The sequence below is a fragment of the Lacerta agilis genome, chromosome 10, assembly GCF_009819535.1.
Source record: "Lacerta agilis isolate rLacAgi1 chromosome 10, rLacAgi1.pri, whole genome shotgun sequence".
Taxonomy (NCBI): Eukaryota; Metazoa; Chordata; class Lepidosauria; order Squamata; family Lacertidae; genus Lacerta; species Lacerta agilis.
In genome coordinates this window covers 63,991,481-64,012,494 of record NC_046321.1, presented here as the reverse complement: position 1 = coordinate 64,012,494, position 21,014 = coordinate 63,991,481, and the positions used below count along the sequence as shown (strand labels likewise).

The 21,014-nt window shown below is 45.7% G+C and overlaps 1 protein-coding gene across 1 annotated transcript in view; it reads left to right on the top strand.

The window, feature by feature from the left end:
* Window positions 1-10,859, top strand: part of LHFPL3 (LHFPL tetraspan subfamily member 3) — a 237,325-nt gene extending 226,466 nt beyond the window's left edge. The window contains exon 3 of the mRNA XM_033163535.1: window positions 10,348-10,859. Coding sequence (XP_033019426.1) covers window positions 10,348-10,376 — 29 coding nt within the window. The 3' untranslated portion in view covers window positions 10,377-10,859. The remainder of the gene's footprint in view (window positions 1-10,347) is intronic.
* Window positions 10,860-21,014: the final 10,155 nt, after the last annotated feature.

The following is a 21,014-nucleotide window of genomic DNA, read 5'->3' as shown; positions in this document are numbered from 1 at the left end:
AGACAGAGGGCACAAAACACCCACCCACCCCACTCAAACAGGAAACCAAAGATCACCACAGCCAACCACAAATGAACAATCACACCCTACGCCAACCCCGACCTCTCTCACCGTCAAAGGAGCACAAGCGAACAACAGAGAACCTACACAAACAACGCTGACACCAAACCCTACTCATATTAAGTAAAATAAAAACATTGTCACCCCACCCCACCTATCTCCCCATCCCACCCACCTCTCTCCCCCTTTACTTCCTAATGTCTCAACAACAAAAACTGATTTGTAAAAATGTTATATGGACAGAAGAGGATGAGGCAGCCGGAGGTTTGCCTTCCAGACTCCCTCCAAAACGCCTTGGAAAGGAAAAAAGGTTCACTTCTGCTACCTGGTAACAGTGTTGGAGTGTGTCTTCATGGTGCCCAGAGAGGGTTGGAAGGGCGCCACAAAGAGGTCGCAACAAACAAGGCAGGCACACCCCCTTCAAAGGATAGCTAGCTGGTGGGCTGTCAGCAGAGTTGGGCCCCTGGAAGGTTGCATGCTGGGCCCTTGGAAAAGCATTCCTACCCTGTCTCTACTTTTAACTTAAGGAGTAATAGCCGTGCAGTTCACACTGAGAGGAAAAGGGAGATTTGAGGATACGATTGTAGCTGTTTGCCTTCTCTTCTCATCCAAAGTTGTCCTTCCTCGGGTGCAACCATAGAATTCTTTGTGAACTGGAAAACCTGAAATAGTTACCAGCGTAGAAGGCAGTTGATTCTGAGGAAGGTTGTGACATTTTAGGTGTGAGGCAGCTACACAATACTTACTCAGCTTTCATGATAGCAATACGTTTGTTGTGTTAATAATTCCTCTCAAAGGGAACTCTTTTGGGGATTCATTTGAAGGATTAACAGAAATGAGTGTGGCTTTAGAACAAGACTTGCAATATATACCAGAAGACCTTTAATTTTTCACTTTGTCGGACAAAGCGGCCCAAACTACAGCAAAGCTGTTTTTCTATTTCGGTCTCCAGGTCTGTTATCAGCAAACTACTTATTTCTGCAGGGTTCCTATTGACCCGAGATATCAATGGCAGAGTAAATAGTTTGCTGAGTGTAGCCTGAAGCAGGAGCATCATGTTCACCCCCTGTGCCTTTACAAGCTACCTGAAAAGCAGAAAATTTGCAAGTGAAGCTTGCCTTGTTAAAGGGAAGCAATAGGACAAGAACCCGCAGTTTTGTGTTGCCTTGTAGCTGTTAATGGCATTGGAGGCCTGCTGATATTCTTAGACATCTTCTTGTGCATATAATAATAATAATAATAATGTCACCCTGATTTATTTCTGGGCGCTTCCTTCTTCCCCCACCCCCAAAAGAGGACACAAATTTGCACATGGCCATGAATGTAACTTTTATCCAAATTTTCTGTCTTCTTTTGTGAGTAGGGACCCCAATCCACAGACAGTATACCCAGCCCCCCCAAAAGTGTTGCCATCTCCGGGTTGGCCAGTGATCTGACTTGGTATAAAGCAATTTCCTGTGTTTATGATTATGATTGTGACTCATCAGAAGCGTTTTCCGTGCAATAGGTAATGTTAAATAAATCAACACTGACTTTAAATGTCCTGCCTACACCAGAGTTGAATTAAAGACAAAAGTGACAAGAGTCATGAGATCAGGGAATGCGAATTTGTGGAGAATTTTGAATAGGCTTTGTCATTAATTACATGCTTTGTGCAGGTGCCAGAGTCTTTATCCAATATGGAAGGCTTCACCTGAGAAACACAAGTGGAAACGTTAAAAATATAAATTTATAGTCGCATTACAGAAAGTTGGTCTCTTAGAACAATTCTTTAGATCTTATCCAGCGAACTGGAAAACCATGACTATAGCTGCCCTCTGGTGGAGGAAAATGTAACCATGCTGGGGTTTTGCCATCCGTTTATTGGCGGCTCATTGAGCGCTTTCCGGAGCAAGAAGCACAAGTTATGTCTCATAGCGCTAACATTTGGTATGGCTCAGTGGTATGTGGCTGTTACGAAGCCCAGGGGGAACTTTGCACATTTTCAGGCACCCCGAAAGAAGCACTAGTCATCTGTCTCAGCCGTAAATACAATCATTTTTAGGTTTGCCGTACATCTGGGGAAACCCGGGCCGACCTGCCCATCCGGGTTTCATGAAGAAAACCAAAGGTAGAATACCACTACAGTACATAGAATTACAGTACATAGAATTTCTCCTCAGTTTCTGGAACGTTGTTTGTCTTCACGGCACTGAGAAGCCAGACCACAGCTCAAGCTGAAAGATTGTGAGCTCAACACACTGAGTGACTATTTGCATGAAACAATTTGCCTTTTAAAACAATTTCTTCTTGACTGGGAGCTGTGAATTAAAGTCTTTGCTCTAATGCACTATATAATGAACTGCATTCGAAATATGTTTATTTTTAGCAAATAAATGCTAATGTAAGCTTGCTGTTATAAAAATAGAAGGCAGTGCTGGTCGAGGAGCAAAATCACGAAGATCTTTTCATTGCTAATAATTAAGAGGTGAGGCTGAGATCCTGCCCTTCCTATCATCTCTTGACACTTCCTCCCCCTTCCCTGTTCTCCTCCTTCCCACCCAAATTAACAAAAATAACAAGTCTTTAACTTGAATTTATTTTTTTAAAGGGACATCCGCTTATGTCGGTGAAATAGAAACAGTTTTACACAGCCAAAGAAATAGAAGAGGTCATACTTGTTGTGTCCTGTTCCTTTCCCAAGTATAGATTAATTCCATGGGATGATGAGGCCTAGCATTTCTGTAGTGCTATCCAGAGTTCAATGTGATGCACAAGATAATCTCAGTAACCCTTGCCCAAAATGTTTGTAGGATTGGCATTCCAATTACAGTTCGAGGGGAGAGGCCAAATAATGATGGGTTGCCTAAAGGAGAGGTAGCACACTCCCACTTGTTCCCAGCAGGCTGGTGAAATAAAGAAAAGCTTGGTGGGAAACCAAGAATAGATTTTTGTGTATAAGGGTTGTGAGCTTAATTCTGGGGGTGTAAACAAATCCTTGGGATGATCATATGCTCAGAGGTCCCCTGTGCCCTGTAGCCACTATTTTGCACCTAGTTCTGGTGGTAGACCTTGAAGAAGTTCTACTAAAACAGAAACAAAGTCAGATCCTGCAGGTCTGAGGTCTGCCCACCTGTGGTCTAAAGCACACCTGAAGGAGCATCTCCACCCCCCATCATTCAGGTCCACCTCCGAGGGCCTTCTGGCGGTTCCCTCACTGCAAGAAGTGAAGTTACAGGGAACCAGGCAGAAGGCCGTCTCAGCAGTGGCGCCTTCCCTTGCAATGCCAAGGAGATAAAGACCTACACAACTTTTAGAAGACATCTGAAGGCAGCCCTGTATTAGGAAGTTTTTAATGTTTGACGTTTGATTGTGTTTTTATATGTGTTGGAAAGCCGCCCAGAGTGGCTGGAGAACTATCCCAAAGCCAAGAACTATCCCCAAGTTATTAGCAATGGCACAGGCTCCTTTTTTTAAGAAGCAAAGCGCTTTGTGCATTCAGCATGCATTTGTTGTTGTTGTTCAGTCAAACCACATAGTTTTCGGTGCGCAGCAGCTGATTCATACTGAGAGCCCCATTGGCAGCACCAGGGAGCATCTGATGAATATCTCTGTAGTCCAGGCAGTCCCAGTGGGGCTCCCTGAGTCAACACCAACCATCACCAGGAGAAAGTCTCTCTTTCCAAGGAGCAATGTGGAGCACACCTCAAGCTCCCATTTTTTCCTCCACATCCTCATCTTTACCTGCCTACAGTTGTGGCAGCTGTCACACATTCTGACAGCTTCTAGGAGCCACAGGGGAGAGCTGAGTGCAGGGGGGCAGAACCAAAGGTGGATGAAGGAGCACGATGTATACCTGAGGTACAACCCCTCCCTTGACCCTCCGTACAGTTCCTTCCAGTTCTAACCCTGAGATAGTTTGTCCACCTTTGGTCCCCACCCTGCACTCATCTTCATACAGTTTCGTCCCTCTGTTTCATTTCTTCCTCCTTAGATTTGCCCAAGTGTTTTGCTGTTTTTATTGCGAATTTTTATTTTTATTTGCACATTCTCCATCTCATCATCCCACCCCATCTCCCGTGGATATTACCCTGTTCACTGCCCTCCACAACTCTTTCCATTCCTTAGCATCTGTGTTGGTGAAGGCTGGCCTTCCATAGATGGTGGGCTTCCCTGGGACTTGAGGTGACCATCACACTGCCAAGTCCAAGACGCTGTCCCTGCCCATGGAACCAATCTCTGGGCTGCCACTTTTCCTGCCCAAATGCAATCTTCCTCCTGTATTTACCTCACGCACGTTTTGCTGCTCAGGTCCCCATCTGCCACCATCTGTTCTGTCTCTCTACTACTCAGCATTCCCTGCCTGCCGTAGGGTGCCAGACAAGGCTGCCTCTGCCCACTGCTTTTTGGTCCACCCACTGCCTGCTGACAGCTTGTCTCTCTCCCTCCCGCTCCTGATCTTTCTCTCTGGCAGAAGCTTTATCAAAGGTGTCATGCCTGTTCCTGCTCCTCTTCTGCCCGACTGCAGCTTGCCAATTTGCAGCCGCATGCACAATATACATTTAAAGCACAGGACTCCCTCTGCAACGGATGTGAGGAACTGTAGCTCTGTGAGGGTAAACAACAGTTCCAAGGACTCTTTGCTGGGAAGTTGTGTGCTTTCAATGTTTGTTGAGCACACAGCCTGTGCCTTCAACTGTGTCCGAGCCTAGCAGACACTGCAAGTTGTCATCCTGATGTAGCTGGGATGCTGACTATATTCCTGTCCCCTTCTCCATTATCTTTACTTTCGTTGTTGTTGTTGTTGTTGTTGTTGTTGTTGTTGTTGTTGTTGTTCCACGCCATCCTCAGGCACCAGTGGTGTAGCATGGGGAGGGCCACAGGGGCAGTTACTCCTGGCACTGTCTCAATACAGTTGTACACTTCCACCACTTGGCTACGTTGAAAATGGCTTCTCCATGCGAACCAGGAAGTGCCCTCTCCAGACAATTGAATGACTCTCCTCTTCTTATATCTGTGGCCGGGTGACACAGACATGATTAGGCAGTTGAATGTGCATGCGTACTCCATTCATTTCCCTCCGTCCCAGCCCTCTCTGCACAGCCCGGGTACCAGCAACCCATGCTATGCATGTCAGGCGCTCACTGAAAGTAGCATCTCGTGGTTAGAATATCTGCCTGCCAGCTCTCCTCTATTAGCCTCTCATGATAATGCACACTTCAGAGACACAGGCTGACTGGTGGTTGCTGGGCCCACACTTTTCTGCAGTCTATGTCAGTTAGAGAAAGAGAAACACTGCCCACATACTTAGGGCATAACTGTCAACCTTCCTTTTTTTTTGCATTGGGAAACGGACGTGGCTGTCAACCTTCCCTTTTTTGCAGTGGGAAACGGCACTGAAATAAGGGAATTTCCCACAAAAAGGGAAAGTTGACAGCTATGACTTAGGGTTCCCATATTTCAAACAGTGAAATTCTGGTCAGAAAAGTATTTTTAAGGGAAATTGCCAAAAACAGCACCACCGGCATGAGTTGCCATATGGAACTTTCCCGGACATTTTAGTGATTTCCGCCCGGATACTGCTTCCGACTGCAGTATTCTGGATATGTCCGGGAAATTCTGGACGTATGGCAATGCCAACAGACTCCTGTTTCTGCATGCCTTAATGACTGAGGGAGACGTTGTGGCCATGTGCTGATGATTCCTGGTGAAAATGAGAGAGATTGGCCATTGTAGCTTCATGTATATGTGGCCTGCCTGAAGAATATAGTGCCTCATTGTTTCCCCATGGCGAAGAGGGACTGGCCCAGGTGCCTTCATGATGGTGCTGCCCCCCTGAAGAAAGGAGAAACTGCCCTCTTGCACCGATGCTCTGCTCACCACTTTCAAGAGAGCCATTGTGGTTTGCATCCTGCACCAGAGAGCTTCTTTCTTGGAGCCAAATGGTAGCAGGTTTCGTCAACTGCTTTTGTTAAATGGCAGATGCAGGGTCCGCAATTTGGGAACATGGTGTGTGTGGAGAGGTAGTTTAATGCTTCCCACTTTCATAGTCCTGAAGCAATATTGCTGTAGCCCAAGGTTTTGCGTCAATTCCTGAGTGTGTCTCCATTTTGAAGGTACCAGTGCCTTCTGTGGAGGCAGGTTCTCTCCCCCCCCCTTCATTAAAGCCTTTAGTTGCTTACTCAATTCACTGCACGCAGTTTGGGAATTAATCCCTTAAATCCGGAGCAGGAAACCTTTGGCTGCCCAGATGTTGCTGTGCCACAACTTCCTTCAACCCCTGCAAGAATGGCCCATTGGTTTCCCACAATTCCCTTAAGTAATCAACCTGTGAAGCGTTGTGGTTAGAATGTTTGACTAGGGCTAGAGAGGCCTGTGTTCAAATCTCACTTAGCCATGAAAGGTCACAGGGTGACCTTGGACCAGTCACTTGATCAAGCATAGCAGTACATGGGATTTTGTAAGAATATCACTGAAATCTCTGAGAATATTCAAGCAGCCCAATAGACATCTGCCCCCCCAAAAAAAAATATTTGGTGTTTTGCACCTGTATGTCTCTTGGACAGTCTGATTGCCTGTCTTCCTTTTTCAATTTTTGTGCCCTAAGTGCATCTCCATAATTTATTAAATAATTTCTATTTTTGCTCCATGTATCATTGGAATACATTTATGTGCTGTAGTGAGGCGAGGAGGAAATTTGCCATTGGAACATTATTAAAGGGCCTCTTGACAGATAATTGGATGCTGGAATGGCACTGGGCTTGACCTCATCAAGAAAACCATTTGCTCTCCATTAGCATCTTGGTGAACCTTTATAATAATCACAGCAGGCTGGAAAGAGAAAGAAGCAAAGAATTAACCCCTTGAAAGTTGGCCTTAACAAAAAAAAGTCAATCAATTGAACAGTTAAGAGTCTGTATCTACCAAAGAATGAATGGACACCAATTGACTGCAAAGACTATGTGTTCCTTTCCAGGAAGCTTAAGGCCTATTTTCTTGTGTGTAATAGCCTTCCTCCTCTGGACACACATTTTTATCTCACTTACGTACTCAGTAGGTGCCACTGTTTGGAACGGCATCCCTGTTGAGACATGACAGGTGCCTATGATTTGTGATTTCCAGAAACAATTGAAGACATTTTTATTTCACCGAAACCTTTCCAGCCGGAGTGGGAAGGAATGAGGTCTCTGTCTTGGGTGTTTATTTGTATTGTTCTTTCACCTATATTCATTTGGTTTTTTTTGGGGGGGGGGTTATTGTTCTTAAACCTGTGTTCATTCTCCTTTTTTTGTATGATTGTAATCTCATTTTAAATTGTATGAAAGGTGACTCATAAATGAATAAAATAATAATGTGTACAACTTTAGAAGACACAGTATGGTTGCAGCTTAAGACGCATGTAACTTACGCGTTTTCAACCGTACGTGGTTGAAATTGCGCATGTTAAATCCAAGCAAGGCGGAGAGCTTAAAAGCTCTTTATGCGCCAAGTCCACTTGGGTTATGCAGCACATAAAGAGATTTTTATCTCTCTGCCTTGCTTGGGGACCAAGGCCTGCTCAGTGTGCTTGCTCTGGGAAGCTCATGTGAAATCTCTCAGGGCTCTGGGGAAAGTGAGCCCATCAAAATCTCACATAGCCGACTGCGTACAAATGCTGTGTGTTTATTTGTGTGCCTGTTTGTATATTAAGAAACTGGCAGGACACCGTTCTGAAGCCTGTCTGTCTCGGACGCAACGATTTGTCAGAGCATTTGTGCAGGAATGGAATTCTAAAGACCCTGAAACGGTTTTGGTCGGTCCCTTAAGGCTATGCGTTCTCACCAGCAGCAGACAAGGCTTCAGATTGAATAGGTCAGCTGCACAGATTGGACACCTCGCAAGGAGGTGAGGATGACAGGACCCTTGAAACAGAACAGAACATGTGGCTAATTTGGACAATGCAGAGTCCTTAAATGCTGCATTTGTTAACTGTGAGGCGCATGTGACAGCTTTAAAAAGAAAAGAAAAATGGTTTGTAGGTAGCCCACATGAATAGAAGACTTCAAGGATTCCAGAGCGCATGACAAGTTACAAGGCCAGAGGAGTGTGTGCGACATGGATTGAGGGAAATTGACTTGCTTATGCAGCAGCTGCTATTAACTAGTAGCCTATGACATTTATTAAATTCCCGCTTTCATCTACATAACCCCATTATGTAAGAACTTTGCAGGAGAACTGAAAAAGCTTTCAATGTGTTGTGGCCCTGAAATGGAATATCAAAGGTTTCTGCGCTTAATAAAACACGGTGAAGACTTCAAATGGAAAATTGGCAATAAACTCTGGGTTTAACCTTTTTTTAAAAAAATCCTTAATGTTGGATTTGATCTGGTTAGGTTTAAGCTTAGATCAAATTATGAGAAGACTGGTGATGTAAAGCAGCTGGACTTATGAAAGCACTAACAATGGCTTGGTCTACTTATCAGTGATGTAGTGGAGAGGAACCATTGAAACACAACTGGTCCTGCGAAAGGCGGGTGGGGGGAGAGAGAGATTTGGTGCCACACACAAGGAAATACCTTTTTGTTCCTGAGCCTCTGAGGAAGCACTTCCAGTCACTGTAGGCAGGGGTGGCTGCAGTCCTTTCTAGGCAACACTCCACACGCCAGTGGTGGATCATGGGACCAGAGTCAAATGTGGGTGGAACCACAAATGTTAATTTTCTCGCACACTCTTCTCTGTCCTCCATCCAGGCAAGCAGGAACCATAGTCAAGAGTCCATAGCACGTTCCAGCCAGGCAAAAACCCTCAAGGAAGATGCAAAGCCGGGGCAGTGAGGGGTGTGGCCTGGGAAGAGCCAGAGTGTGGCCTATGGAGAGTCCTAAAGCCCAGATAGAGAGTCTTGGATGGCCACATTTAGAGCCTGAGATTTTCCACCCCTGTGTCAGGGAGTCAACAGGGAGAACAGAGAAATTCAGTGACATGCTGGCTAACTTACAGTTAATTTATTTATTAAGGAAGCAGAACAGAGAACACAGAGAGACTTCTAAGGGTCACTTCTGTCTAGATGAAGCCGTTGCCTGAACTGGCTTATAACTCCCCCCAACTCCACTCTATAACCCTCTGTGTCAGGCCCCTCTCTCTGTCTACAGCAACTCTGTTTCTGCCTGGCTCTCTGCTCTGTAACATGCAATAGACACCTTGTTTTTTGGGGGGGGAGGGGGATTGCAGGTCAGCAGAGAAGCTGTCGGGATGGCTGTGTGGTGGAGCTGCCAAATTTGATTCCTGTCTCTGCTCTGTGCTGGGGCACCTGCCTGTTTCCTCCTCTCCATCCTCCTCCAAGCTCCCAGTCTCCAGCTCTTCCCCTCTGGGGTGTGGCCAGTTTCCCACCACCAGGAGCTCAGATCCAAAGTCCTCTGGGCTTTCCCCTGGGGGGCTCCTAGTCAGGCAGCTTCCACCTCTCCTCCTCCTCATCCAGCTAGTCCCCGACACCCTACTTATCTATAACACTATGCTATATTTAAAAAGAAATCTGATCTGGTGTGAGGCAAATTCCTGTGATCGGACTGGGACACAGTACATTGGTACCTCGGGTTAAGAACTTAATTCGTTCTGGAGGTCCGTTCTTAACCTGAAACTGTTCTTAACCTGAGGTACCACTATAACTAATAGGGCCTCCTGCTGCCGCCACATGATTTCTGTTCTCATCCTGAAGCAAAGTTCTTAACCCGAGGTACTATTTCTGGGTTAGCGGAGTCTGTAACCTGAAGCTTCTGTAACCTGAGGTACCACTGCACTTCTTTTCACATGAGTTGGTGGGCATCTTCAACCACAGGCCATCAAAGAGGAGTGAACTGAGCAATGTGCATGTTGCTCGTTGTTGTTCTGCTCTTCCGTTTTTCATTTTCTATCATCTATATGTTTTTATTCAGTTTTAATTTTTTTTTATGACAGTCACAACCCTTCCTTGGGAGTTTTATTATAGTGAAATATGGCCTGGAGAGGTTTTTAGTAAATGTAGGTGAGCCAGTCTCTCGCCTTTCATCTTTTATCTCATGTGGTTCCTGAGCCAAAGGAACTGTGTTGTGCTGTTTCTGTTGCTTTCTTCTTACCTGAGCTCTCAAAAGGTGAACAAAAGACATGCAGAGAGAACTTTGCTTTTCGTGAGGCGTCTCAGCCCGGGCTCGGCCTAAGCCTGACATCTTTTATAACAAACGGAAATGGGAGGTTTGCCATATCAAAGGATAGGAAAGCCTAGGAATGCCTCTGCTAATATATGCTCCAGCACTAAATCGGCTTCTCTCTTTTTCTCTTTCTCTCTCCGTTTTGCAGTTCTGCTAAGCCAATCCTCACTAGAATGAGCACAAAACAAAACCAAGTAACAGCTTTTGTACATCAGCATCAAATGGGAAGACGCTTGGGAAGGAAGCCTGTGATGAAGGAGAATGTTGACGAGTGTAACAAAAAAAATTAAAAGTCTGATTGCCGGGAGCTGCCTTCTAAACACAGTTCAAGCCAGACATGCAAGTGGTTCTCTGGACAGAGTTTCGATCCTGGATTTACCCACAAGCTCATTAGGGACTGTCACTGGATGCAACATTCAGAAGGCATGCATGAAATGTCACATAAGGGGAATAAATTTTAAAAGGGGGTATAGTTGTCACTAGGTAAACATATTAATATACATGCATCAAGAAGGTTTGTAAAAATAATAATATTATTTCAACTGAAAAGCAAAATCCTTTAAAATAAAGCATTTCACAAGGCAGGGGCAGTTAACACAGAGAACTCCTGTTCCGGCCACCAGGAACCAGAGTGGGCATCACTTTCCATCCAGTACCGCTGCAGACAAGACTCTCTTATGTTTCAGGTTACAAATGGCGTAAACTTTCTGAACCCACCATTGCTGCACCTCATTTGGCCTTCACTTTGAAACACAATGCTTCTTGATTCCTTGCCTACGTGTTCTGTTTACTTTCTGTGCGTAGCGACTCTGTGGCTGTTTCAGACTCGAATTCTCATTCTGCAAAGCTGCAAAGGCTCTGAGATGGTGGCTCCCAAACTGCGAAATCTCCGTGAGGAGGAAACGTGAAAACCCGTAATGTGACGAGTGACCCATCTCCTTCCACAATTCTTTTGCAGGCTATTCCAGAGATTCATTGGGGACCTTCTTTACCCAATAGGTTCCTTGTAGCATGTCTCCATTCCCCTCCTTGCCTCCCAGTCAAATTATAAACTGTGGAGGGGAGAGAGCTCAGATAAGGTAAGATTGAGAACGGAGGTGTAAAAGATAGGCCCAAGACATTTTTGTGCCTGAAGCAGACAGTCCAGATTTGTCTGTCGTGTGTGTGTGTGTGTGTGTGTGTGTGTTTAAGATAATATTTCAAGAAATTGCTACCCCAAATCTGCCTCCTGAAGCAAACTCAGCCAGCTCCCTCATGTTGAGTTGGCAGTTGGGATAAGTGCTGCTGCCGTCCAGTGGGAAGCCATTTTGCAAAACATTACAGAGTAAGGTTGGTAAACAATGTAGAGTTAGTCTTGGCATCCGAAATGTAACCACCTAAGAGCTGCCACAACGCACTTTTACCGTTTTTTCTGATCTGAGAGAAGGAAATGAACGTTCTTTACAAATAGCAATTAAAGGACTGCTTGGAATAATTATTCGAGCTAGCTCAAAGTAGAGAGCACACAGATCTAACTCTGGGCAGCTATGTTTTGATTGTATCGTTGCCACACGAGGCTTTGGGGCACACCAGTCCATTGTGGGGGTCCATTTGAATGGGGGGGGGAATACGTAAGAGGTACATTTCTGCTCTCAGTGATGTTTTCTTCAGCCAATTTTAAAGCCCCATCTTTCCGCTCCTCTGCTGCCTTTAGAAAACTTGACTTTAAGTAATGTATTATCAGTACGGATCCCTCCATGCACAACATCGCACAATGCTTACTAATCACTTATACCAAACAGAAACTGGTAACTATTTGCCACAGGTGGGCACTACTTAAGGATGTGCGACTCCTCCTTTACAACTCTGGTTCACCATTCACCGCTGCATCTAGCATAAGAAAAACGCGCTGTAATAGAAGGGTTTTCGGGCGAAACAAGCTAGATTTTGCATTTTTGAATAAATCTGCAGAAAGCCATTTGTGTTTAAAGCTGCTTGTCTCTCTGATGAAATGCCTATGGACGTGCTATCAATATATTTAAAAGGGTTCTCTCAAAGTAAACAACTTTTTCTCCCACTCTCTAGGTGCTTAGGCTGCCCCCAGCACTGTAGTATTCCAATGCTGTGTGCTGAGTGTTTGCCAGAGGAAGTTACCGATAACATTGTTATACAGCATAAATAGATATTCATTGCGTCTTTTTCACAGTGTTGCTGTATAATGTGATTCCCTCCCGAGGCTCCGAGGACAAAATGGCTCGCCGTGGGCTTTGAATGAAAGTCAGTGGAAGTGCAGGGGAACTTCATTAATCTTGAACAGCCTGGAGGAAATGTCTAGACAACCCAAGGTTTGGTTAAACAGGAGTAGAATATTTACATATACACCTGTGGCTGCAATGAATCTCGATCTCTAGATGTTCCGCCTAACTAAGGAGATAGTAATTAAGGGCCAAAATGGATGCCTCATGTTATCTCACTGTGTCAAAAGTAGCACACGTTAATGTATGTCCTGATATCAGGATACTCTTCCCCTACCAGTGGCAACCAACTATTTGCAAAATGGGGTGGGAATACTCCCAAGTCTGATGATATCAGGAGGGCATCATTGAACTAGATGTTCAAAAGGAGAATAAGGGCGTTTTCCTTGGCAACCCATTTTTCTCACAATGTATGGTTCCACCATCAGATTAACGGAGTCATTATTTGTCTGGGTCACTTCCCAATTATTTTTTTTCTTTCCTTTTTAATTCGTTACTACTGTTGTTAGTCTTAAATGTTATAATATGAATTGCCACCTGATTGCTTTCTGTGGCCTGGTGGTTTCTGCCTCAGGCTTCCATTAGGCTCCCAGCTCATGCTGCAGAAGAAATGATAGTAATAAGTAGCGTCAATGATAAAGTTATCTCGCGTTAACCCGGAATACAGAATTCAGTGGGACTTGATCACTGCAGATGGTGACAGCAGTCACGAAATTAGAAGACGCCTGCTTCTTGGAAGAAAAGCAATGACAAACCTAGACAGCATCTTAAAAAGCAGAGACATCACCGTGCCGACAAAGGTCCGTATAGTTAAAGCTATGGTTTTCCCAGTAGTAATGTACGGAAGTGAGAGCTGGACCATCAAGAAGGCTGATCGCCGAAGAATTGATGCTTTTGAATTATGGTGCTGGAGGAGACTCTTGAGAGTCCCATGGACTGCAAGAAGATCAAACCTATCCATTCTCAAGGAAATCGGCCCTGAGTGCTCACTAGAAGGACAGATCCTGAAGTTGAGGCTCCAGTACTTTGGCCACCTCATGAGAAGAGAAGACTCCCTGGAAAAGACCCTGATGTTGGGAAAGATGGAGGACACAAGGAGAAGGGGACGACAGAGGATGAGATGGTTGGACAGTGTTCTTGAAGCTACTAACATGAGTTTGTCCAAACTGCGAGAGGCAGTGAAGGATAGGCGTGCCTGACGTGCTCTGGTCCATGGGGTCACGAAGAGTCGGACACGACTGAACAACAACAACAAGTGTATTTAGGATTGCAGCCTTACAGCCCAATCCGATGCATGTGTTCTCAAATGTTACTTCAGTCAGCCTTATTCTTAAGTAAGTATGCATAGGACTGCAGCCTTACATTGCAATCCTGTATGTGTCTACTCAAAAATAAGGTCTAATGCATTCAGCAGGGCTTATTCCCACGCTAGTGGGACTAGGGTTATATCCTTAGTTATAAAATGGAATGTTTAGGGTTGGAAAGGACCAGAGATTCATCTATTCTAACCCTTTGCACTGTGACAGAAAACTACATAGCCAGGAAACCCCCCCCCCCCCCCCGCTGTGAGAGAAAAGCAGTAAAGGCAAAGGAGCATCATCATGCCAGAAGTGCTTGAAGGGCAGTGGTAGCTAAAATGCCCCCCCCATGTAAACTACAACTCCTATCATCCCTGACCATTGGCCATGCTGGCTGGAGCTGATGGATGCTGTGGTCCAAAAGAACTCCTTGGCATGGGTTTGGCTACCTCTCGCTGTAGGGCAAAAAACCAGATTCCGGTGCTTTAAAAGGTAAGAGTTGTCCTGAGTATTACAGGGAAATGCCAGAAAGGACACCAGCCCAAACTCTGATCAGCTGGTCCTGACATCGCACAGCAACTCTGCTGAGGTAGTAATGTGAATGTTTGGCTTTTTGGTGTGCGGTGAGCATTATTGTGAACAGCAGTGTGTTTCTAGTTTGCCACTTCCTGGAAAACCCTCAATATTTCAATCGTGTGTTGAACCATGTGTCATTGTCCAGAACAGACAACACAACCAAAAAAGTCATTGTCCTTCACATCGCAGCCTCTCAAGAGCTTGAACCAGAAACCTTCCTGACCTCCTTAGCAGCATCTTCTGCAAAGGATAGCTGGGTTTGGGGGATGAGGATCGGTCCTTTTCTGTCCTCATAACTATGTTTGGTGCTGTTCCTGGCTTCTCATTAGCCTCTGGTGACCCCGACTTAAATATGACAACTTCTGGCCCTTACCAGAGCAACTTTCCTCTTTGGATTTGTGCTTTCCTACCTTCCGTTGCCATACAAAGTTTTATTCTCTGTACCTGCTTCGTCCTCAACCTCCTTCTGGTCTGTGCTTTGGTCTTAGCCTTCCAAAGATGAATTATCCAGCAGTGACCATTGCCCTCCCACCATGGCCCTCTGTTTCTGACCGTTGTTGACTCCAGTGTTGACTCCGCAACACCTGACATTTCCAGAAAACTGCCACTTTTGATGTGATCCAGAGTTGCTTGACCTATCGGATCCCATTACCTAGTCCTGACAAAACTGGCCACCGCTGACTTTCTTGGTACCAATATGGCGGGGTGGTCTGGTCCTTAGACCCCAATCGTGAAAGCAAAACTCGTTATTCTCCTCAGCAGACGTTCCCACCTCTCGACATCCTGTTTCTCACTGTGGCCCAGTAATGTTATTGCAAAAATCTTGCAAACCGATGTGGGTTTTTCCATGACCATTTGTGTGTAGATATCTGCGTGTGTGTATATAGATGTACATAAATTATATATATATATAGATAGATATATAAAGGAAGCAAAACAGTTTTAAGTACATACATCATTCAATGTAAGTAGAAGTCTGTTTTTAACTTCTTAAAGTGTTGACACTTTCCACCAGGTCGCCCCATCGTAAAATGTCAAAAAGAGTTGTGGTCTTTGGTTTCTTTGCTTCGTTTCTGTTTGTGTTTGTTGTTTTTTTAAAAAAAGAAAAAGATCAACGAATTGTAAAGAAATCTGTTGGAATACCTGCCTTTCTGAAGAAACAAAGAACAATAATTTTTGTTACTTTAAGGTATGCTTGTTATTAAAGTACCTAATAAAGATAAATAATGAATTTTTGTAGCATACTAGAATAAAGTGTTCTAGTGCCTTTCTCTCTAGTTCATTCAGATGTGGCTGTTCTCTCTCTCTCTCTCTCTCTCTCTCTCTCTCTCTCTCTCCCCCTTCTTTCTTCTTTTTTATCTAAAAGGCTTATCCCAGTCGTTTTTCTCACAGCTTTTGTAGTATAAAAGATGTACAGTGGAGCATCTTTTATTTAAGGTATCAATGAATTTAAACAGAGGTGCAGCACTGGCAATGGAATTGGTTCACAATCATCTCACTGGCTGATAAGGCTTCTGAACGATAGCTCTGAGTTCCAGAGTCACCCCAAGGGTACAGTGGCCCGCTCTAAGGAAGTTCCACTGGATGCAATAGGAGATACACATTGGCAAGTCTGCCTAAGACTGAAAGCTTGGACTCTTTCCTCTGCACTCAACACCCCAGCTTACAGCTTACTCTGTGATGAAAATAAAGCAAACAACTATGCAGGTTTTAGGGATTCGGGTGATGCTGTGGGTTAAACCACAGAGCCTAGGGCTTGCTGATCAGAAGGTCGGCGGTTCAAATCCCCACGATGGGGTGAGCTCCCGTTGCTCAGTCCCAGCTCCTGCCCACCTAGCAGTTCGAAAGCACGTCAAAAGTGCAAGTAGATAAATAGGTACCGCTCTGGCGGGAAGGTAAACGGTGTTTCTGTGCACTGCTCTGGTTCGCCAGAAGCGGCTTTGTCATGCTGGCCACATGACCCGGAAGCTGTACGCCAGCTCCCTCGGCCATTAACGCGAGATGAGAGCTGCAACCCCAGAGTAGGACACGGCTGGACCTAATGATCAGGGGTCCCTTTACCTTTATGCAGGTTTTTAATATTCAGACCTTCAAATAAAAATTTAATATTTACATCTTACTTTTCAAGGTGGCTAAAAAGGCCAACATTACTGTACAATCTTTATGCCTTTAGTGCTATACAGTACTTAGATGATGAAAAGCACTGTAAGTATTATTCTATGTGGTTTGTACCATATATCATCTAGGTATCTTCTAAGGTTGTTGAAGGAGCTAATTAGCTAATTAGCAGTAAATTAAAGCTTCATTCCTAGGCACACTTACTTCCAAGTAAGTCCCACTGAATGTAGCAGGACTTACTGCTGTGAAAACATGTCTAGAATTGTTCAATAAGAAAGCCTAAGTTGCTTACTCAAATGTAAATGTGGTTTTATTTATTATGGGATTATTATTTTTCTTAACCCTTCAGATAAATTCCTGGGATGGCATGGAAAAAATCGTAAATCCAATAAAAAACCCCAAAAGCTATGGATGAAAATGTATGCAAGAAGGCCTTGTAGTATTGTCTGATCAGATTTAGCAAATCTGTTTGAATTGCAAATTAGCTGCAAATTAGCTAATGTCTTCCAGAAGTCTGCAGAGCAGCTAAACTGTCTTGCAGAGTCCATTGCACTGATCTAGTAAGCTCACTGGTTGGACATTTTAACTGATCGCAGCAATGCTCAATAAACTCTCAAATAATTTGGACGTGACCAGGAAAACCAAAATCAGGTTCACATGTCAGAGCAAGAAGGAGAGGAACATTGGGCCTTAACACCCAATGTCGCTTTTTAATGGCACACACTGAAATCCATACAGCATCTCTAAATTTTCCACATGTCAGGAGCTGGTCCACAATACCCTTACCATTTTTATTAGCTCCACAGGTGTACACACTGGACACAATGCGGAAAGAATCAGTGACAGCTAAAGTCAAACAAACGTTTTGCTGAATTAGCCACACGGAGGGCTTGTGGGGAAGCAGTGTGTGTTGGGGTGTGTCGTCTCCTCCCATTTTGCTGTAGCTCTGGCATGGGCAGCCTGTGGCATCCAGAAGTGGTTGGACTCCCATCAGCACCAGCCTTCGTAGTCAATGATCGGAGACAATGGACATCGTAGCCCAACAACCTCTGCCAGGCAAAACACGTTCCCCAGCCCTGCTGTAGTTATAAGTCTAGTTTCTCATCTTCATTGCCCTCAGCTTGGTAGTTTTCTCTCCCTGCTTCTGGTGGTGTGTTAGGGGAGGGAAGACACATCATGCTCCATCTTTGGTCACCGCCCTGCACTCAACGCTCACCTGTGACTCCTAGAAAGCTGTCAGCATGCAACAGCGGCCATACCTGGGAACAGCTTTGACTGACTGGCTAAACCAGATGCGGGTAGCTGATAAGTCTCAAACCCTCGTTGAATTAGGGACTTCCTCTGCAGGTGAAGACAGGCTCTAGTAGACTGAGCAGATGAGAGTAATAGTGGGTCCAACAGTCAAGAAGGCGTAGGCAGCGGCGTTGCAAGGGGGGCGGGGGGCGGGCCGGCCCGTGTTCCAGGGGAGGGGGGTGACACTTGGACCGGCCCCGCCCTGCCCCACCAGCGGGCCCCGAGCAAGCCGTGGAGTGAGGCAGCCTCGCCCTGCAGCCTGCTCACAAACCTGCTCGGCCACTATGGGGGTGCGGGGCTGCCCCTCCCCTGCTGCACTCCGTCTGGGCCGGCGCTGCCACTTCCGCGGCGATGTTGCGAGCCCGTCGAGTGAAAAGGCGGCTTGTGGGGCTGCCGCATGTGATCGGCAGCTCCCCACAAGCTGCCTTTTCGCTCCGCGGGCTCGCAACATCGCCGCGGAAGCAGCGGCGGCAGCCCGGCGATGGAGTGCGCACGCACGACATTTCACGCGTGCGCACTCCGTCACAACGCAACGTCACGATGCCCCGTCCCCAGGGGGTCCTTCTGTTCGCTGCCCCGGGTGACGAGGAGGCTTCCTCCGCGTCTGGGCGTAGGGCTCATCAGCCTGGGAGGGTAGCCCATCTAGGAGAAGGAAAACTTTGATCCTAAACCTCCACCGCCTTGTAGGATATTTCTGGAAGAAGAAAAGGCTAAGGAGAAAAAAACCTCCACAAATCCAGAGCAGAGTCCCTAAGACAGTTGGGTGGCAACTTGTACGCCTCCGTCTGGCAACTCCTGCAGCCAAGCTAGTGCCAAATGTATGGGTCTACTTTCCTTTGGACCACATCAGTGAGGCTGAGAGGGGGATGTTGTTGTCTGGGCAGGCCAGAAGCTCCACACACACTGCCCAGGCTTGCACCCTGGGGCGGTCACTTTGGTGCTCCTAACACAGCGGTTTGGCTTCACACCCGGAGACGCACACCATTGCCTCTCATGCCAGACAAATGCCAACAAGCGCTGCTAATGGTACAAAGTCCCTCCATGCCGCACGAAATTTCCTGCATAATGGGGGCAAAGCCTGGGTAGCTGTCACAAAACAAGCATATTCCTCCATCATCCCTCTAGGCTAGCCCACATTGGGCAGATGTCGGGCCTGCAGGATGTACTGACTTCGCCTTTTAAAAGACCCACAAACCAGAACCTGCTCCAAAAGGCATGAACATATAATTAAAAAAAATTCTGAGCCCAGGAATTTATTCTGAGTACCATAATCGGGCAGGTCTCACAGTCTTTTTGTACAACAATCCATTCCCAGCTATCCCAAGATTCCTTCATTTCAGCGATAAAATTTTGTGTGGCTGATGGAGGTCATTTTGTCACTGCTGTTATGTAAACAGTTTGCACCTTACCAGGTGACTGCAGATCAGTCAGAAGCCTGCCAGGAGATCCAGATTATTCTGCCCACTCCTGGTTTTAACTAATGAATATAATCCAGGTGGGGGGGGGGGCACTTGTTCCACAACTTGCGTTAGAAAATGAAATGAAGCACCTTTCATCATTCCAACCATTTTGAATTAAGTACATTTACACTGGAATCCTCTGGGCTTCAGAAGATTTCTGTCCTAAGGTACGGTAGTAGGCAGGAACGCCAAGAGCGCTGAAAAGAGAAAAAAACATTTTCATGACATGGGATGTTGTTATTTAGGAAATGCAGTTGCCCTGTGTGCCTGACTGCTGCCATCTGGTGGTACGCTCAAATGTTTTGCCTTTCACCTTTTGCATTTTACGCTGCAAGTTGAGGTTCCCATAGCCCAGCTATTTTTTAAATACATTTAAACATCAGTGATGCACACGGATCCAGTTATTTGTGCCGTTATTAATATTCTCCGGCCTGCATATCTGCTTCCTGCTCTTTCCACTTGCCTGCGCTGTGGGTCCTGCTGCTAATCACGCAAAATTATTTCTTTTCCTCGACAGTTACAGTTGATCTCGGTCACTTCTCTCCCTCCCACCCCAATCCCTCCCCTCAGGCTCTCCTCTTGCTACCAGATCCTGGCTAGAACTCTAGCTGCTGCCTCTTTCCTTCCTGAATCTCAGAGGGGGGAGGAAGGTTGTTGTGTTCCTGCTAAAAAAAAATCAGACATGGAAAAATCTGGCAGGCATCCCAGCAGTCATGAGGTGGTGGCCCTGCTCCCACTTAGCATAATCATCCACTTTCCTCAAACAATCTGTATTTTTCCCCCTGTCTCCTGCATATTTCCATGAGTCTCCTCCTCCTAAATTGTGAGAGAAAGAGAAGAATGTTAAAACTTTTTTAAAACCTGATTTGTACTTGTATTCCTTGGCTGTTCAGCCTTCAGTCCAGCCTCAGCCTTTGTAAAGGCTGGAGCTGCCTTGCAATCAGACGTAAGGGCACCTGCCCTGAATGCGGAAAATGCCAGGTTCAATCCCTCACACTTTCAGGTTGGGCCCCTGCCTGAAAACACCAAAGAGAGGCTGCCAATCAGTGCAGGCAATACTAGATGGACCCAATGGCCTTGTTATAAGGTAGCTTCTTATATTCCTAACTGAAAAACTATATTCGCTGCCTGTTTACTCCTGCCTCCTGCCTCCTCCTCCTCCTCCTCTCTTTCCCGTGAATCAAATTTCGTATTGTAAGCACCTTGGGGCAGGGAACCTGCTCTGTAGTCTGCAAAGCAGGAGTGGGAAATCTCAAGCCCCAGGGGCCAAATGCAGAGCTCTCAAGACTGCTCAAAGATCTGCCCATTTTGCCGTCCACACTCTTCACCGATCCCACTCTGCGTCCTCCCGAGAGCTTTTGCCTGGCTGGAATGTGTCCTTGACCTATGATGGTGCCAGGATGGGGAGCGATGTGTTTGAAAACCTATTGCTTTTAATTTATTATTATATGTTGTTGTTGTTGAATGGTAGGGATGCAGCCTGCTGTACAAAGGTAAGAGTCACTTCTGTTGCTCCAATGATGCACTGTGGCTCCTGGCCTGAAAGGTATTTATCACCTCTGCTTTGCAATGTCAGGCACACTGGTACCATAAAATCAAAAACAGCCATTAAACACAAGTGTACAAAACCAAATGTATTTGGCTATATAGGCAGGGCACCCTCTCCTTACGTAACAAGTATAAATTTACAAGATGCAGCCTTTCTGCGCCATAAAAGTGTAGTAAAATCAGTGGATATTAAGTTCATGCATACCATGCAGCTCTTAAAAGACAAGGCACACATGATCAGGAAAGAAGATTATCACACGAAAAGGCACTGTGCTACTTTGAGAGTAA